The sequence below is a fragment of the Bombus affinis genome, chromosome 8, assembly GCF_024516045.1.
Source record: "Bombus affinis isolate iyBomAffi1 chromosome 8, iyBomAffi1.2, whole genome shotgun sequence".
NCBI classification, from domain to species: domain Eukaryota; kingdom Metazoa; phylum Arthropoda; class Insecta; order Hymenoptera; family Apidae; genus Bombus; species Bombus affinis.
Genome location: NC_066351.1, coordinates 15,515,938 through 15,535,344, shown reverse-complemented (window position 1 = coordinate 15,535,344; position 19,407 = coordinate 15,515,938). Strand labels below are relative to the sequence as shown.

The following is a 19,407-nucleotide window of genomic DNA, read 5'->3' as shown; positions in this document are numbered from 1 at the left end:
CATTATTTAACATAGAACCACCCCGATCTCCCATTATTTCCATACCGACTTAACATCTTATCTGGTTCACCCCTGCCACAAAAATCAAACAAACAAAAAAATGCAAAACAACACAAAAAAAATAGAAAAATGTCCCAGAAAAATTGACGTATGTGTATTCCATTGTTGTGCCTTGGCTGTTCCTCCGTGGCGGATAAAGCAGAGCCTGCAGCAAAGGATGGACGATTGGAAGCAACGCGTGAAGATAGTGCTGGATCAAATATACGCCGTGGACCCGTACTATGTACAGAGCAACGAGACAAGGATCGTCAATCAGATCTCGTACGCGGACATCGCCGCAGGTCGGACAAGTCCGAGCTCCAGGGGTTCTAGCCCCTTTAGAAATCCCCGAGACGAGGTTTCTTCGGTCCCCCTTTCGATTCAAGTGCTCAAACCTACCGTGCAACTGTCAAGAACAGTGGAAGCCCAGAAGCAACCTGCTATCGAACCAACTGGCGACAATACTCCACCAAATGCTGCAATAGCGGAAACGAAGATGAAAGAAGAACAGTCAAGACCTGAAGAGCAGAACGAGCAGAAGGAGCCTGAAGTAAGAACCGAGGTTAGAAGACGCGTCTCTAAAGTAGATTCAGTGGACTCCAGATTGAGAAATCAGTCTAGAAGATCTGGTTCTGTGCGAAAGGACGTTCGGGGACCTATTAGGGAATCTCCTGAAAGAAATTCGTCCGCGGAGGCTGACAATGAAATTTCCGGATCAGACACTCCTAGATCGGTAGTGGAACAGAGGAGGGAACCGTTTGTACTTAAGAATACACTGGCCCCTAAGGTGGAGAGAAGAGGAAGGTCTGCCAGTCCCATTTGGATGCCTGGATCAACTTCCTACGCGGATATTCTTCGTGGAAACAGACAGAATTCTCGCAGCCCTTCGGTGGAGACTAGCAAAGATGCTCACGTGGTTGGTAGAGAAGTCGGAGAGACTGTGGTCGAGGAATCTTCCGTAGAAACTGTTCAGACGGAGAAGATGGAATTCGAGGTGCCCAAAGTCGAAGTAAAGGAAGGAGCAACAGCTGAAAATGCTTTTATGGAACAACCAAGCGAAGACGTAGCAGTGGAGAGCTATCAACAGCAGCCTGCTGAGGTCGTGCACGAAGTTGTACCTGAAGTCGAGTCTCCTGTGAAAACTTCTGAGGAACCGAGCGAAACTCAGACCAGTTGGGCGGACGAAAGCATTGACGAGTACGTTTTATTGAATGAGAAAAGTTACGAAAATGTTGCAAGACCGCCAGTCGCAACGCAACAAGTTCCAGAGGTCTACAACTATATTCATCCGGCTATTCCCGAATTGGTTGGTTTCATCGGGTCTCAGATCGCCTATCCAGTAAGTTCCTATGTCTACATGCCAGCTGCACCGCCTCAGCAAATGGCTCTTCCTCATTACACCGAAAGTCAGATAGCCTTTCCATCGGAGCCGTACGTGGCACAGCCTAGCTACATCCCTGAACCAGAGATTTATCAGCAAAATCAATTGCAGAAGCATCCACAAAGGCATCCGCATCAAACCAAATTCAAGATCCCTCCAAAGACTACTCCTGTAGTTGTGCAGAACGTTGAAGAGAAGTGTTTACCTTCAAGAGCTCAACAATCTGTGGATGTTGAGCCTGTCGTTCAGTCAAACATTCAAGCTGCTGTTCAAGCTGCTGTTCAACCTGCTGTTCAAGCGGAAGAGGTTTCTGAACCAGAAAAACCAGTAGAACCAGAACAATCTATGCAGCAGACTATCGAGCAACCTGTACAGCAAGTTTCTACGCCAGTTGCAGAAACTACATCTATTAAGACGAAAAGTACTACCTCAAGCGAGAGCAAGACATTCTCGTACGCCCAAATTTTATCGCAGGGTCTCAGTTCTAAACCGACATCGACTACAAATAGTCAATCATCGACAACAAATAGTCAATCATCGACAACGACGACTTTAATCTCAAAACAGGCGAAAGAGCGTTCACGCTCGCCAGTGAACTCGGCGACATCCTCTGTGCACGAGTCGAGTCCTCCTCAGGATGCTAGACAGACTCGAGAATCGACCGTAAGCAAGCCAGGAAGTACGTGGGATATATCGAGGAGAAGGGAGACGAGAAAGACTCACCAGGAGTCGCCAAAGACGAAGATTCCTGAGAAGAGGGCTCGCAGAGGACCAGAGCAACCGAAGGCTTCAGAAGTATTTCAGAAACCTCAGAAAGAGAAAATCAGGACCAATACGGAACAACAGAAACAGGCATTCGAATTCAAAGATGAAATTACTGTGGAAGATTTGACGGCTTCTCCGAAGGTAACTCCGAAGAGTGTCAAGGTTGAGATTAGAAAGGAACAAGTGGACGATGTTAAACCAGAAAAGAAAATAGATGCTGAAGAAACGAAAAAGACGGAAGATCACAAGCAGGATGAAAAGGATGTTCAGGAGGAGAAGGAGGTTGATGTACAACAGAGGAGCAGGTCTCAGGAGAAGAAACGAAAGGCGAAGAAGAAGAAGCCGGAGAAGGTGGACGACGAGATAGAGAAGGCCCTGAAGGAGATCGAGGATATGGATAAGCATAAAAAGAGAGATAAGTCGAGGGAACAGGCTAAGAAAGATACGGTTCAAGCTACGGTAGAAAAATCCAAAGAAGAAAGTGAAAAGAAGAACGTGAAATCTAATGAAAAGAAGAAACAAGGTAAATCGAAGATGGAGAAGATTAAAGATGAATCGGAGACTGCAGTAAGTCAGTCTAACGCGAAAGAACAGATTAAATCGAAGGACGATGCGAAAGAGAACAAGGAGGAGAAAGATTCTGGCAAAAGGACCGCGAAGGATGACGTTAAAGCTTCAGAAGAGAAGGCAACGAAGGTTGAAAGTCGAAAGAACGAAGCTGAGAAGAGATCTGAAGTGAAGATCGATTCAAGTGAAACGAAGAAAGTGGATGCGAAGGAAGAGAAACCGTGGAAAAAGAAGCAAAAGGGTAAGGAACAAGCTGGTGCAGCGAAGGACAAATCTAATAAAGATACCAAACCCACGAAGGTTGACGCGGGGCCGGAGCAAATTAAAAAGACAACTGACGAAGATAAAGTAGAAAGCCCGAAACAGAAACACGTAAAACCAGATTCAGTTGAAAGTGTTCAAAATTTGGAGCAGATAAAGAAAGAAGACACAAAGGCTACGAAGCCTGTAAAATCAGATAAAACGCCTGAAACTAAAGTTGAATCTAAGAACAAAGTGCAAAGCGAGCCTAAAGAGAAAGAGCCAATGAAAGAACAGGAGAAGTCGAAAAAGAATAAGAAACAGAAACAAGGCAACGAACAGGAGACTTCTAAAGTCCAGACACCGAAAAAACAGAGCCAACAGAAAGAAGAGAAGAAAGTAGAACAGTCGAAACAAAAGAAATCTGAAGAGAAATCAGAAGTAACAAAAGATGTGAAATTGGATGAAAAGGAAGAAGTTGAAGCAGAAGTTAACGTAAAAATTCCGAAAGACGATAAAGATAAGAAAGTGGCTGAGAAAGAGAAAGGGAAGAAGGATGATACGAAAGAACAGAAAAAGGAGGATACGGTATCGGAAGTAGAACCGAAAGCAGATATTAAAGAAGAACAGAAAACGGTAATTAGCGCGTTGATTCGCGTAATAGAATCCACAATGGAGATTAGCGAAGGTGATGAGTCGAAACCAGAAACAATGGTGCAGGAAAATGTGGAAAAATCAAAGAATAAACGAGAGAAAAAACAGAATAAATCTGGTGAAGAACAAATAGTTGAGAGTAAGGATTCGAAGAAAGAATCGAAGCCAGATTCTGTACAAAAGGAGGAACCGAAAAAGGTAGTTGAATTAGAAAAACAAACGAAATCGAAGGGAAAGAAATCGAAGAAGGAACTCGATGTTAGTCAGAAGCTTGCGCTTGAAGCGATAAAGATGACTGAAAAAGAAGAAAAGAAGGTCATTGATAAACAAGTTATCGAAGAGAAATCAATTAAAGAGGGAGAAACTGTCACGGAACAAACGAAAAAGGAATTAAAAACTGAATCTGTTACGCCAAGTAAAGGACAATCTGATAAGAAAAGACGAAAGAAGTCTAAGTCACCGACAAAAGCAAAGAAAGAAGAAGATTCAAAGTCTGCGTTGCCTGTGGAAGAAAAGGAGAAACCTAAAGAAAATGAAGTAGTAGAAGCGGCTAAATTAGAAGGAAAGGATGGTAAAATTGATAACGATGGCAAACTGATATCTGTGGAAGAAACGAGAATTACCGGAGTTGAAGAAAAAATTATTGCGATCCAAACGGAAAATCAGAAGGAAGACGATATTGCTATTGTAACAGAGAAGGTTGAAGCACAACCTAATATCGAAAAGAGTATTACTGGAGAAAAATCCGCAGAATGCGCCGAAATATTTATAGACAAAAAGGCGGAAGAAACAGTAAAGAAACCAGATGAACCTGAGAAAGTTGAAACTAGTGACGTGAAAAAGAAAGAAGGAATTCTTCTGCCTGAAGTACCGAAAACCGATAAACCCGAAATCCAAGAAGTTCCAGGAACACCATCAAAGTCCAAGAAAGGGAAATCAAAGGAAAAAGCTGTCACCGAAAATACTACACCCATTTCCGCGGTCGAGCCGAAAGAAGAATCCAAATCCAGTCAACCAAGCACACCGAAGTCTGACAAGAGAAAGAAAAAGAAACAGGAGAATAAAGACAAAATCGTGATCGAACCACCACAATTAGAACAAACGATAGTCACTGAGAAACCTAGCACAGACATGAAACCAATCGAAGAATCTGAAAAGTCAGTGGAAACACCATCGTTAAAACTCGTAACTCCACTGATAGAGTCTCAGGATAAGAAGCAAAGCCACATTAAAAAACTAATTGAAATCGAAAAAATTTCAGTGACAAAGTCTGACGATTCAGAATCTCGCTCGCAAGAACTGATTGAAAATCCAAGTACAGAAGAAGATTCTCTTCTTTCAAAGAACGAGAAAACCGTAAACGTTTTAGCCACTGTTTCACCAACCACAGAATCATCTTCATTAGAGAAATCATCGTTGGTCGAGAAAACGGTTATCACGGTGACCAGCAGCGCGCCTGAACCTGTCGAAGCGAAGCCATCGACCGAAAAAATCGTAGAGAACTTAGAAAGTATTCCCTCATCCAAGGTCGTAGGCTCCAAACCCACCGAATTAATCACCCTGCGTCCTGAAACAGTAGAGAGTAGCCTAACAACCACCGAATATGCTAGGGTATCGGATGATTCAGCTGTTGGTATCCCCTGGAAAGCGTTAGATACGTTAGCAGACGTTGACAAATCAATTTCCGATTACACGGTATATCTTGACGATCTTGTTAAAGACGATCAACCGATTCTGTTCGGTAGCGTTCAGGATAGGAGGAGAGGTCGTTCTGGAACTCCGAAATCTGTAGGAAGCGCGAGAGACGAGAGGGAGTTGGATAATTTCGAGAAAGAACAGGACGCGAAGGTTTTGCAGGATAAATCTAAGCACGAAGTTGAGGGTAAGAAGGATAGGATGAGGGTTGAGGAGGAAGTTAAGATTGTCGGAGAAGCTGCAAGTGTAGAATCGAAAGATTCAGGTGAGTTAGTGGTAGAGAGTGAAGGTGAAATTGTACAAGAGAAAGGAAGGATGGGTACGGGACCGGAAGGGTCTTCTTCTGATGTTGAACAGGAACAGGGAAAAGAAACGGGCATGATGTCGTTAGAATTGGAATTAGACACTCGTGAAGTAAGTATTCTTCCTACACATGTAAGACATATGACACCTGGTACAAAATATATTTCCGAACTTGTAACTGTTCCTGTTAACGCTCCTAAGGCTGAAACGGAAAATATTGAAGATAAAACAAGTGCGGTTGAAAAGAAAGTAGGAGACGTTGAGGAACGTGAAGTTGATGATTCTAAACCTAGAATGAAAGAAGTTAAAGAAAAAGCACCCCTACTTGAAGAGAAGATCGTAGACTCTGAAAAACAAGAAGTCTCTATTAAGGATGAACCTGATTCTAAACCTGAAAAGCAAAAGGTTGAAGATAAACCAAGCCAGACTAAAACACAAGTTGCGGACTCTAAAAAACAAGTAGAAGTTTCTGTCAAAGGTGAAGATTCTAAACTTGAAAAGAAAAAGGTTGAAGATAAACCAAGTAAGATTAAAACACAAGTTGCACAATCTAAAAAACAAGTAGAAGTTTCTGTTAAAGGTGAAGATACTAAAACTGAAAAGCAGAAGGTTGGAGATAAACCAAGCCAGACTAAAACACAAGTTGCGGACTCTAAAAAACAAGTAGAAGTTTCTGTTAAAGACAAAGATTCTAAACCTGAAAAGCAAAAGGTTCAAGATAAACCAAACCAGATTGAAACACAGGTTGAAGAGTCTAAAAAACAAGTAGAAGTTTCTGTTAAAGGTGAAGATACTAAAACTGAAAAGCAGAAGGTTGGAGATAAACCAAGCCAGACTAAAACACAAGTTGCGGACTCTAAAAAACAAGTAGAAGTTTCTGTTAAAGACAAAGATTCTAAACCTGAAAAGCAAAAGGTTCAAGATAAACCAAGCCAGATTGAAACACAGGTTGAAGAGTCTAAAAAACAAGTAGAAGTTTCTATTAAAGATGAAGATTCTAAATCTGAAAAGCAGAAGGTTGAAGATAAACCAAGCCAGATTGAAACACAGGTTCAAGAGTCTAAAAAACAGGTAGAAGTTTCTGTTAAAGGCAAAGATTCTAAACCTGAAAAGCAGAAGGTTGAAGATAAACCAAGCCAGACTAAAACACAAGTTGCGGACTCTAAAAAACAGGTAGAAGTTTCTGTTAAAGGTGAAGATTCTAAACTTGAAAAGAAGAAAGTTCAAGATAAACCAAGCCAGATTAAAGAGTCTAAAAAACAACTAGAGCTTTCTGTTAAAGGTGAAGATTCTAAACCTGAAAAGCAAAAGGTTGAAGATAAACCAAGCAAGATTGAAATACAGGTTGAGGAGTCTAAAAAACAAGTAGAAGTTTCTGTTAAAGGTGAAGATTCTAAACCTGAAAAGCAGAACGTTGAAGATAAACCAAGCAAGATTGAAATACAGGTTGAAGAGTCTAAAAAACAAGTAGAAGTTTCTGTTAAAGGTAAAGATTCTAAACCTGAAAAGAAGAAAATTCAAGATAAACCAAGCCAGATTGAAACACAGGTCGAGGAGTCTAAAAAACAAGTAGAAGTTTCTGTTAAAAGTGAAGATTTTAAACCTGAAAAACAGAAGGTTGAAGATAAACCAAGCAAGATTGAAATACAGGTTGAAGAGTCTAAAAAACAAGTAGAAGTTTCTGTTAAAGGTGAAGATTCTAAACCTGAAAAGCAGAAGGTTGAAGATAAACCAAGCAAGATTGAAATACAGGTTGAAGAGTCTAAAAAACAAGTAGAAGTTTCTGTTAAAGGTGAAGATTCTAAACCTGAAAAGCAGAAGGTTGAAGATAAACCAAGCCAGACTAAAACACAAGTTGCGGATTCTAAAAAACAGGTAGAAGTTTCTGTTAAAGATGAAGATTCTAAACTTGAAAAGAAGAAAGTTCAAGATAAACCAAGCCAGATTGAGGAGTCTAAAAAACAAGTAGAAGTTTCTGTTAAAGGTGAAGATCCTAAATCTGAAAAGCAGAAGGTTCAAGATAAACCAAGCCAGATTGAAACACAAGTTGCGGACTCTAAAAAACAGGTAGAAGTTTCTGTTAAAGGTAAAGATTCTAAACCTGAAAAGAAGAAAATTCAAGATAAACCAAGCCAGATTGAAACACAGGTCGAGGAGTCTAAAAAACAAGTAGAAGTTTCTGTTATAAGTGAAGATTCTAAACCTGAAAAACAGAAGGTTGAAGATAAACCAAGCAAGATTGAAATACAGGTTGAAGAGTCTAAAAAACAAGTAGAAGTTTCTGTTAAAGGTGAAGATTCTAAACCTGAAAAGCAGAAGGTTGAAGGTAAACCAAGCAAGATTGAAATACAGGTTGAAGAGTCTAAAAAACAAGTAGAAGTTTCTGTTAAAGGTGAAGATTCTAAACTTGAAAAGCAAAAAATTGAAGATAAACCAAGCCAGTTTGAAACACAGGTTGCAGAGTCTAAAAAACAAGTAGAAGCTTCTGTTAAAGGCAAAGATTCTAAACCTGAAAAGCAAAAGGTTCAAGATAAACCAAGCCAGATTGAAACACAAGTTGCGGATTCTAAAAAACAGGTAGAAGTTTCTGTTAAAGATGAAGATTCTAAACTTGAAAAGAAGAAAGTTCAAGATAAACCAAGCCAGATTGAAGAGTCTAAAAAACAAGTAGAAGTTTCTGTTAAAGGTGAAGATCCTAAATCTGAAAAGCAGAAGGTTCAAGATAAACCAAGCCAGATTGAAACACAAGTTGCGGACTCTAAAAAACAGGTAGAAGTTTCTGTTAAAGGTAAAGATTCTAAACCTGAAAAGAAGAAAATTCAAGATAAACCAAGCCAGATTGAAACACAGGTCGAGGAGTCTAAAAAACAAGTAGAAGTTTCTGTTATAAGTGAAGATTCTAAACCTGAAAAACAGAAGGTTGAAGATAAACCAAGCAAGATTGAAATACAGGTTGAAGAGTCTAAAAAACAAGTAGAAGTTTCTGTTAAAGGTGAAGATTCTAAACCTGAAAAGCAGAAGGTTGAAGGTAAACCAAGCAAGATTGAAATACAGGTTGAAGAGTCTAAAAAACAAGTAGAAGTTTCTGTTAAAGGTGAAGATTCTAAACTTGAAAAGCAGAAGGTTGAAGATATACCAAGTCAGATTAAAACACAGGTTGGGGAGTCTATAAAGCAAGTAGAAGTTCCTGTTAAAGATGAAGATTCTAAACCTGAAAAGCAAAAAATTGAAGATGAAGCAAGACAGATTAAGACGCAGATTGCAGAAGTTTCTACTAAGGTTAAAGAGCCTAAACCTATCACAAAAGAAATTTTCCCATGTTACTTCACAGACTTGGTCAAACCCTACTGGTTCAATTATCGTCCTTACATCGAGGCAGAGATCAATTTCCATCGGTGTTTCAAAGTAGTAGAGGTAATAGAAGAAAATGTGCCTGCTTCTGCAACTCCAAGATTGGAGAGTATCGAAAGAATTGCTCAAGAATCGATTATGAAGGAGCCTAAAGAAGAAGAAGAGAGGCCAGAAGACACGGAGCAATCTGAAGCTGAAATCAGAAAGCTTTCACTTATCAGAGAAACTCTGAAATATCCTATTAGCACATTTTACAGAGTAGAATCCGAGTGGGTGAAATCTAAACAGGCTAAAGAGAAAGAAATTATGGCAACTCCTTTGGAGGAATCTAATCTCACAAACGTTGAAGTTGTGAAGGAAGTAATGCAGATTCAAGAAGATAAAAAACATTCCGAGATATTAGATACTCCAAACATTTCAGAAAAAGTCATTGACAAAGAGAAAACTATCGCAGAAATCACCACGGAAATTAAATCTACGGACATGATTTTGGATCAAACGGCAGCTCTTATCGAGGATGTGAATAAAGAGCTTGATATGATGAAAAAAGAAAAGGAGCAGAGTACAACCGAGGGAAAAGTAGAAGACAAAGAGGAAGAAAAAGAACCTGAGGTACGGAAGAAGGAGCAGGAAGTATCTGATAAAAAGCCGAATGAGAAATCGAAGAAAGAAAAGCAGCCGAAAGATGAGAAGTCAAAGTCTAAAAAAGAAGAAAAGGAGGAAGTAACATCACCGGTAAAAGAACCTGAAGTAGTTGAAAAGAACGATATTACAGAATTAACCAAGGCTGTGGAACAACTTACTATGATTATCAATGAAGAAACTAAGGAAGCTTCATTGGCATTCAAACAGTCTGAAGAAGTTGAGAAGAAAGATATTGCGATTGTACAGGAGACAGAGTTGGCACAAACAACGGAACAACTTGTCACAAAAATAGACGAACCTTCGGTAGTTCAAATTATCGATCGAAAAGAAGAAGAAAAGATAGAAAAGAATATTACAGAAGAAGAACCATTAATCACATTAGAACCAAAAATTGAAGAAGTAGTAAAACCTGCAATCGAATCTTCTGAAGTAGAGACAGTGAAAGAAGAAACGAAATTAGAAAAAGATAAGAAGGAACATGAGAAACTGAATGAAAAGAAAGAAATTGTTCCAGAACCTCAGATCCTAATTGAAGAGAAGATTGAGAAGGAAAGTGAGAAGGTTGAAAAGCCTGTTTCTGGAAAGAAGAAAGTTTCTAAAGAACCTAAAAAGAAAGATGTTAAAGAGATAACGAGAGAAGAAAAGTTAAGCACAGAAGAAAAAGCCTTGTCGCAAGAATCTATTAGTGTCGTGACTGAATCAGCAACAACTGAGAAATCAATGAATGGCAAAGTACCAGAGATAAAAGATTCGAATGCACCTGAATCTCCAGTGATAGAAAGCAAAACTAAACCCTCGGATAAGCCTAGGAAAGAAGAAGGCAGGACAAAATCAGGAAAACAGAAACAGCCTAAAGAAAAGTCTGATATTAAAGCTACGTCTACCCCAGAAAAAGATGCGAAGAAACAAGAAGAACAGGAAATTTCTTCACCAGATTCGAAGAAGAAACGTGATGGAAAATCGAAAAAGGCAAATGATATCCCAGAAGTGGTTCCTCAAGAAACACCGACTGTAGCTCCTTTGGAAGAAACTAAGAAAGAAAAATCTCAATCACAAATAAAAGAAATATCTAAGGAAGAAATTCAACCGGTATGCGCCAAATCATGGGCCTCCGTTGTTGGTATGAAAGGAACTAGCGATCTTCCTGCGGAAAATGTACAAACTATGACAGTAGCTCCTCAAGAATCGATAAGTGGAACAGCAGAATTAGGGAAAGTAACACAGATAGTAGAAACTGTGCCTGAAGAACCACAAAGTCCACAAACACAGCATAAGAAACATCAAAAGAAGAAAGATACAAAACAAGAAAAGATTATTACCGAAGCGAAAGTGTCTTCTATCGATACTGAAACTGAGAAGGGAAATATGAAGTCTGTTATTCCTGAGAAAGTTGAAGAATTAGAATTAAGTATGAAAGATTCTAACAAATCGTACGCTCAAGTAGCAGCTTCTAGCAAGGGAACTTCTCCACAATCGAATCAAGAAGATGTTGTGATACTTAAACCGATTCCTCTTATGCCTGATCAAAGTTTGGATAAATTAATCGAAGACGAAACAATTACATCTGAAAAATCATTAATAATCACAGAAACTCCAGAGGCTGAAAAAGAAACATCCAAACCTGAGGAAATAGCAACAGATAAAAAACTCAACAAACTAATTACTGAACAAGGCGTTTTCAAAATGGAGTCAATTTCGTGGGCGGAAGAAATTGAAAAAGAAGCAATGGTGGAAAAAATTAGTTCCATGTCGCCAATACCAAGCGCGGTAGTAGTCGAAACGCCACAGAAAATGAAGGATTCGTGGGCTACTATTGTTAGTAAACACGCGGAACCGCTGGAACCACACTCATCACCCACTAGCGAAAAGATTATGATGAAAAAACAACAAACTGCTGAACAGAATTTAAATCCCCAAATACAAATCCATGTGGAAGAAGCTCCAGAGCCGGTATCAATTGAAGAAGTGGTTAAAATCGATGAACAAGGTTTTATGGAATTCGTAAATCGAAAAGAACTGCGATCTAGACGATCGAGATCGCGATCCAGAAGCATCAGACGAGACGAAGCAAACTCGAGACAGTCGAGTGATAAGCCTATAGTTCCTGAAGAAATTTTAGCAGAAGAACAGAAACAGATGGGCGCGCAAAAAGTGGAGGAACAGAAGAAAAAGGATGGAAACAAAGGAAAAGAGGGAAAATCGAAGAAAAAGAGAGTTGAAGCAAAGTCGAGCAGTGCAGATCGCAATCAGGTGACAAAAGATGAACAGGAAAAGGATAGAGAAAACCTTCAGAAAGAAAAAGATAAAGAAAAGACGAGTAAGATCGAGGAAAAGGATGTGAAGAAGATGGAGAAAGAAATAATAGAGCCATTAGTCGAAGAGAAGATACAGAAACAGCCAGAAAAGAAAGGTACTAAGCAACATGAGGACAAATCGAAGACGAAGGAAGTTAATTTGAGCCAAGAAAGCAAAGAAAACGCAGGAGAGAAAGTTGAAGAAAAGCTTGATGAGGAAGTGAAAGAAGTTGAGGTTGTGAAGCCTGAAACTCCAGAAGTAGATAAAATAATCGAAATGGATAAACAGAATTCTAAATCAGCAGATAAATGGAAAAAAGCAGAAACAAAGGAACAATCTACTGCTGCTTCAAAGAAGAGTAAGAAATCAAAGAGAGGAAAATCTGATAAGGAACAGCCCAAAGAAGAACTAGAACATAAAGAACAAATCAAAGAGCCGGGTGTTGTTCAGGTAACAGAAATACAACTGAAATCGGAAGATGAAGTTGTGAAAGAACCAGAAACTAAAGAAATTACAGAAATTCAAGAAGTATCGGTAATTGCAAAATCTGAAGCTGAAAGTAAACCTGAGATCGTCGAAGAAATTAAATCTGAAAAATCAATGTCTCCAAGAAAACGTAAAGGAAAATCTAAAGAAAAGAAAGTAGAGACAGTATCAGGAATTAGCGAGACATCGATTGAAGGAAAGGAGGTACCTGAATCTAAAATTAAAGAAGAAATACCAGCAAAAGAACCAGAAGTTCAAGAAATTAAAGAAGTTGAAGAAGAAGCAAAAATTACAGAACCTGAAAAATCGACGCCCACAGAGAGGCATAAAGAAAAATCTGAAGAAAAGAAAGTAGAAACGGTACCAGAACGAATCATTGAAACATCAGTTGATGAGAAGAAAGTACCTGAACTTGAGATCAAAGAAATGTCGGTAGAAAAAGTAAAGGAAGAAGTAAAAGAAAGTGAAGCAAGTCAAAAGAAAGAAATTGATTCTAAACCAGATGTTACTGAAGAGAAAAGAGAAGTATCTGCAAAGGAAGTAACTGAGGAGAAACATAAAGAAGAACCAATTAAGTCTCCGCAAACACCTGTTGCAGAAATGATTGTAGACGCTAAAACAGAAACAGCAGAGGTAAAAGATGAAGCTCATGAAGACAAAAAGTTGAAACTTTCGAAGAAGGAGAAACGAAGGCAAAAGAAGAAAGAAAAATCAACTACACGAGCAACCAGCGAAGAAAAATTAGAAAAGGAAACATCTGAGACGTTTGTTCCAGAAAAAGAAGAAGAAACAATAACACTGGAAGAAATAAAGCCAGACGAAGTAAAGTCAGACGAAGTAAAGCCAGAAGAAGTAACTATTTCACCTGATGAAACCAATCAAGAAAAAGAACTTAATGAAAAACTACAAGAAACTAAGAAATTGAGCGCAATCATCCCTGAGGTGATTCCTGATGAAATAAAGCTTGTTCCAGAAACTATGCTTAAACCGATAATCAAGGAAAAGACAAAACCAAGTAAAGAAGAAGCAAAACTTTTGAAACCAACTGAAGAAAAGGAAAAAGTTTCAGGAGAAGTAGAAAACTTTGCTGAAGACAAAATGGAGACACTTAAACTAGTTACGGATAAATCTGAAACACCCAAACCAGAGATAGATAAATCTGAAGTGCCTAAACCAGAGACAGATAATGCTGAAACATTTAAACCGGATAAAACTGAAACACCCGAACCAGTAACGGATGAAGCTGAAAAAGACATAAAACAGAAAGAAGAACTCACATCAGCTTCGAAAGAAAAATCAAAACGTAAGAACAAACAGGCGAAGAAAGGTAGACGCGAAGAACAAGAAGCAGCAACAAAGTCTACGGATGAAGAACTTCAATCGCCAAAGGATGAGAAAGAAATTGAAATATTAGGCACAGGTTCTACTATTCCATCAGCTCCAGAAACTCCAAAAGAAACAGTCGATCAAGAGAAAGACGCGACGATACCTGAAGAGAAAATAGAATCAGGTGCACAATTGAATAAGTTGGAGATTGATGAACCAAGGATCGAGGAGGTTAAAAGGGATGAGAAAGAAGCGAAGGTTGTCTTCGAGGAACAAGTTGTTTTGAAAGAAACAGTTATGCAAGAAAAGACAGAAATATCTGCCAAAGGCCAAGAAGAGGTCGATCGTCTACGGAAAACCGAAGAAATTCCAGAAGCTCAGCCTCTAGAAAAGAAACCTACGAAAGAAGAAAAATCTAAAACGAAGAAAATTAAAGATAAGAAACAGGAAGAGACGACTAAAAATGTCGAGGAAAAAATATCTGAAGAGGAACCAGTAATTTCCAAAGAGGAAATACCAGACAAAGTTTCCGAAGTTAAAACAGATAAAGTCGTGCCACTCGAAGCAAAACCGGAAGAAACCATTAAACCTGATGAAATAATAGTGAATGGTAAATTAACAGAAGAAAATGACAAAACTGAGAAGGAAATAACAGAAAAGAAGACAGAAGAAATCGAAAAGGCGCAATCAGGAATTGTAAAAGAACTGGAAAGTATAATCCAAGAAACCGATCAACTTCCACAACGAGATATATCAACAGAAAAATTATTACATAAAATTGAGTCTCCCATAACCATAGAATCGATGCAGTCTCAATTAGAAACCGAAGAAGAATTCGAAAAATGTATATCCAGTGAACCAGAAATAGAAACGGTAGATATCGTGGTCGAGCCCGTGAAACCAAAAGTACAATTCTACATAGCCGACGAAATTCTAGTTCTAAGTCCGGAGAAGAAAAAACCCGTACAAACTCCCCTAATCTTAAAAACCCTGTCAGAACTCAGTAGATCCAAATTCCTTTCTCTTGATAGCGGTTTTTGGCCGGACAAACACCCCTATCACGAGGCTGAACGCTACCTGTTCGAAAATTTGGCTAACTATCCGATGGAAAGTCTTTCCGACGATATCAAACGGGATTCTAACGATAAAGATGATTTCGACGGGGATCAGGGCGGTGGTAATTTGAACGAACGCGGCGGTAATGGTGGTCCATTGAATTCTTATTTCATGGGTGGACCGCATACCGAACGTCTGATCGCCGATCTCCCAGGTGGTATAGGTAGCTGGAGCGATTACAGTACTTACTTGTCGAGCGAGAACGAGCAGAGAACGGACCAGTGCACCGAACTGGTTCAGGAAAAGATCGAGAATCCAATATCAGACCTAATAAATCCCTCCGATAATCTACTTTCTGAGTTATCCTCTGTCCATCTCAAGGACGACCAGTCTATTTCCAAATTCGACGAACTGTCGTTGGAGTGTGACGTTCCTACAACGTCAGAAAATTCTGAAGATGTAAAATTGTTGTCACTGTCCACTGTCGAAGTATCCGCTTCTGGCGAACAACCCCTAAAGCTCGATTACAAGACCGTGAGCCCGGATCAACTATCAGAGTCCACTTATTCCGATCCACGTGAGTTATCCTCAACACCAGGTATCCCTGACCATGATCCAGATCCCAAGAAACATTTAGGTAGAGAAAATGGATCGATGCAGCGGCGCACTCCAATCGTGGAGACGGAGAGAGAGATGGGGGTAACTGAAGATGAGGCTGAAAAGAGGATACGAGGGATCAAGGTGCGATCACAATACAAGCTGTGCTCGATCATCACCCAATCGAGCTTGAACGAGTTCATTATGTTTCTTGTTGTTCTTGTTACTGTTGTGTTATGCGAACTCGCGTGTGGCTATATGTATTATATGTAGGACACGCGAGCTCGCGTATGAGTGTGTGCGCGCGTGTGTGCTTGGTAAAGTGTTTTTTACTGTTTTCTTATGTCTTCGTTCGTTGTTGGTTTTTATTCTTCTTTTTTTTCAATTTTTAACGTCTTTTTTTTCTTTCTCTCTCTCTCTATTTTCATTTTTCCCACTTGTCTCTCGACGTGTGTATACTTCGAACGTATTATACTTCTTTCTATTCGCTGACTCTGTACGTTTTCACTTTGATAGCCGCTGTTAATAGTTAATTAGCACTGTTAATGCTGCTACATTGCTGTTGCTTCTTTCTATCACCATATAGATCTTTGTTTCCTTCCTTCATTTGCATGCTATAGTTTTTTGATTTTTATTAATGCACGAGAGTAACGTTACTTGATTTTCTGGTTGCGTTGCGGTTTACGAGAACTTTTCAAAATTTATCTCGCGATAAATTCGACTTGGAAGAAAAGAACATTGACAGAAAATAATTCTTTATAATACCGATTAACTTTATTCTTGTTCAAGGAAGCAGTTTGTAGTCACACGACACGTTACGTCGACCTATTTGATCAACAGAAATCCCTCTTAAAATATTACGTAACATGGTGTATTTCTTTAAACCTTTTTATTTTAGCGTGCTTTCCCTCTTATGGTTCTAAGAGAGTACTTTTTAGAGTTTGTCCAATGTAAAAGATCGATGTTACACAATACTATAATAAACACGATTATTAGAGCGCCCTATATCGTTATAACAATTTCTTGATTCTTTTATCAAATCTGCATGAATATAGCTATATCTTCTAAATTTGTTTAATCATTAAAATTAAAGAAATTGCAGCATTTTTTGATACATTTATGTGTTTTCTGTCTGTGCCCCCGTGTTACGATTTGCTACAAATTCGACGAGTTCCTCTAATCCATCGATTAACAGACTGGTATCGGACGTGCACGGCATATTTTCTTCGCCACGATCAATCTTCACGTTCATTAATACATCCCTATGTTACAGGATATCATACAGGAGCGCCTAATGGTTTTACAGTTGAGTCTATCGAACCTAAAGGGAACTTACTTGCCACGAGATAGCATAGACTCTATGCTGTCTGCAATCACGGTGAGATTATGCGCAAAAAGCGATCTTATAATATTTTCCAATATCTTCCTTTTTAGAAAATTATTTTATTATATATTTATTTCAAATTTTCACAGATGTATATTCGGACATTTCATTTATTCTGTGACTTAAACTATCGAAATGATTTTCAGAATTTAATAACGGAGCTCCAAGGATACGATCAGGAAGTGGGTCATTTAGAAGAAGAATTGCGTAAAATTCCAGCCGATTTGGAAGCACAGAAGCTTCTGTCGAGTCTAGAAGAAGTTCAGTCTCGCATCGCCACCCTTTTATCGCAAGCGGAACAAGGACGCGCTACTTTGGAAAGAGCGCGTGGCCAACAAGAACAACGCGGCCACGATATCCACGAATACAAGAAATTCTTGGATGAAACGGATAGCTGGCTGAAGAATATCGTGGCCGGTATGAAGCAACAACAACCGACTACCACGAACAAGGTGCGTTTATACGAAATAAAATTTATTTTCAGGCTTCGTGGGTGATGGTACGATGACACTTTGAATTGTACACAGAGAATCGAGGAATACTCGACACGTGTTTGCGAGCGTTTACAAAAATTCTATTGATTCTCACTGAACGTAAATATCGTTCTAATATTTCTCGATCCTCTGTTCTTTTCCAAAAATCATGCAAATCGAAATCGCTTGCATCTCATAAACTCAGAATTTTCATATCACGATTCTCCATTCTTATTCCTATTGCTAAGAAAAATTGGCAAATATCAGACACGATAGTTGATCGCGATTTTTACAACACACGGACCTGGTCGACGATCTCGTAATCCCCCGTTTTAGAATGGCGGCGTGCACGATTTATTTTTAAACGAAACCACGATATGCGGAATCACGCATATAAAACGTCTGTCTGTGTGTCTCTGTGCCGGGACAGGCTTTACAGGACGAGCTGAGCAGTCACGCGCAGCGGGTGTCGGAGCTTGAATCGTTGCCAGAAATCAGCACGCTGGCAAAGGTCCTGAAGAATGCGCTGTTGGAAGTGATGTCGCGACTGCAGCAAAGGCAGCAGGTATCCAACGTTTTCCAATGCACGGGGGCTTTCGCAAACTTCGCTGGTCTTCGCGCAACAGTCTCGTGAAATACACGATGATACAGAAACAGAGAGTTCTAGGAGTATGAAAGAAAATTCAAACGAAAAAAGAAACGAAACTAGAGCTGAATAGAATTATTTAACGAATATTCATTACATATTACATAATACTTATTTACATTTATACGAATAGACGTAGCGTCATGATTGACTTTTCAATTTAACATATTTCATGCAATACGATTATTGAAGCAGGGAATCGAGAAATATGAAATGAGAAATTAAAAATTGAAAAGGAATATTTAGCAAATATTTATTATATATATATATTTATACATACGAATTATTTTTATTTATTATATTTATACGGACATATAAATGTAGCACCATGGATTAATTTAAAATTTAAAGATAGGTAAACTTTGGTCAAATTTCTAATCGATTTCTAGTCAAGTTCTAGTCTATTTTGGGATTGGGAGTAAAATAAAAGGAATTATTCAGTCTCTTGTCGATGCAAGAGATCTACTACAAGAATAATGAGGATGTGTACAGAGTATGTATTATATATTAAGAAATGGTATACATATACATATAATACTGCCTGTATCTTATACTTTAGTAAATACATAATGGTAATAGGGTGATAGATATAGTCAAGCATGTAACATTCTTTTTGTTTCCTTTCTGCTTCTTAACGTAGTAATTCATGTTTGTTGTATCACGTATCATTTTGCACGATATTTATTAATGGGTAAATTATGACAGGATAAGGTTCTAGTACACTTGTCGTTTCATCTACTTTTATTTATCTTTATGTCATTGCGTTTATTTCTCATCTGAGCTTCTCATCATATGCAACGAATATGGCGGGTTAAATATCATAGGCGTGTTAAGCGACATAACAAAGTGAACCACTAAAAATATCTAGTCTTTTATAATTTATGAAAAATGACTATGATTATCAGCCCGCCATTACACCGTCATTTTACGCTCATCGCACTGTCATCGTTCATTCTTCTCACAACTTCACGGTGTATTTATTTATATATAAAACTATCACTTTTTATGTTTCTTTTAGCTTAAGGTAATGAATGTAATTGTATAGGTGCAGCATTTGTTTATGGAATGTTAATACAGTTACTCTGTAATTTTTTTCATGCTGTAATTAAAGTATTCTCATTAATTCCCATCTCCCCCCTTTTTTATTTATCCCTGGATATCACCAAGAAATTCTACGAGTTCTATGTACATATAGACAGTTATGTATTTGTGTATATGTAAAATAACGACGAAACGTCTTTCGTTTCCCAATTTTGCTATTAGAAAAGTATTCAAAATAGTGTCTCGTGGAAATTTTAATTGTTTCGCTATTCAGCATCGCTATTTTATTTTCTTATATTTTAGTTTCTTTTTTTTAAATTAATTGCTCGATCGTAAATTTTGATTCGCTCTTGATAGATAAATTGCCGGTTGCTTTTTTCTTTATATCACATATACGTAGACCACTTGGCGTGCCCAAAATAAACGCATTAAAATAAAGTCGGACGTGAGCTAAAAATACGAC

General features: G+C 38.5%; 3 protein-coding genes across 3 annotated transcripts in view; 2 read left to right on the top strand and 1 right to left on the bottom strand.

Annotated features, from left to right (window-relative positions):
* Positions 1-100: 100 nt before the first annotated feature.
* On the top strand, positions 101-5,897 carry LOC126919679 (calponin homology domain-containing protein DDB_G0272472-like). Its single transcript, XM_050729162.1, has 2 exons — positions 101-5,755; positions 5,868-5,897. Exons 1-2 carry the CDS (start codon positions 101-103, stop codon positions 5,895-5,897), a joined length of 5,685 nt encoding a protein of 1,894 aa, XP_050585119.1.
* Positions 5,898-6,907: 1,010 nt separating this feature from the next.
* LOC126919678 (ATP synthase subunit a-like) lies at positions 6,908-9,037 on the bottom strand. Its single transcript, XM_050729161.1, has 6 exons — positions 8,988-9,037; positions 8,550-8,708; positions 8,256-8,447; positions 7,848-7,949; positions 7,248-7,349; positions 6,908-7,043 (listed from the first exon to the last, which is right to left on the bottom strand). Exons 1-6 carry the CDS (start codon positions 9,035-9,037, stop codon positions 6,908-6,910), a joined length of 741 nt encoding a protein of 246 aa, XP_050585118.1.
* The window catches only part of LOC126919717 (muscle-specific protein 300 kDa-like), a 40,010-nt gene continuing 29,237 nt past the window's right edge, over positions 8,635-19,407 (top strand). Inside the window, exons 1-5 of the mRNA XM_050729233.1 lie at positions 8,635-8,738; positions 8,841-15,544; positions 16,674-16,778; positions 16,931-17,236; positions 17,688-17,822. Coding sequence (XP_050585190.1) covers positions 9,134-15,544; positions 16,674-16,778; positions 16,931-17,236; positions 17,688-17,822 — 6,957 coding nt within the window. The 5' untranslated portion in view covers positions 8,635-8,738; positions 8,841-9,133. The remainder of the gene's footprint in view (positions 8,739-8,840; positions 15,545-16,673; positions 16,779-16,930; positions 17,237-17,687; positions 17,823-19,407) is intronic.

Bases quoted from the DNA above. Each gene is read 5' to 3' on its own strand.
- LOC126919679 (XM_050729162.1), top strand. From the start codon at position 101: ATGCAAAACAACACAAAAAAAATAGAAAAATGTCCCAGAAAAATTGAC. The intron at 5,756-5,867 runs GTAAGTATTCTT...AAAATATTGAAG, and splicing joins TGGAATTAGACACTCGTGAA to ATAAAACAAGTGCGGTTGAA.
- LOC126919678 (XM_050729161.1), bottom strand. From the start codon at position 9,037: ATGGAAATTGATCTCTGCCTCGATGTAAGGACGATAATTGAACCAGTA. The intron at 7,950-8,255 runs GTTTAGAATCTT...TCTGCTTTTCAG, and splicing joins TTGAACTTTCTTCTTTTCAA to GTTTAGAATCTTCACCTTTA. The intron at 7,350-7,847 runs GTTTAGAATCTT...TCTGCTTTTCAG, and splicing joins TTCAACCTTCTGTTTTTCAG to GTTTAGAATCTTCACCTTTA.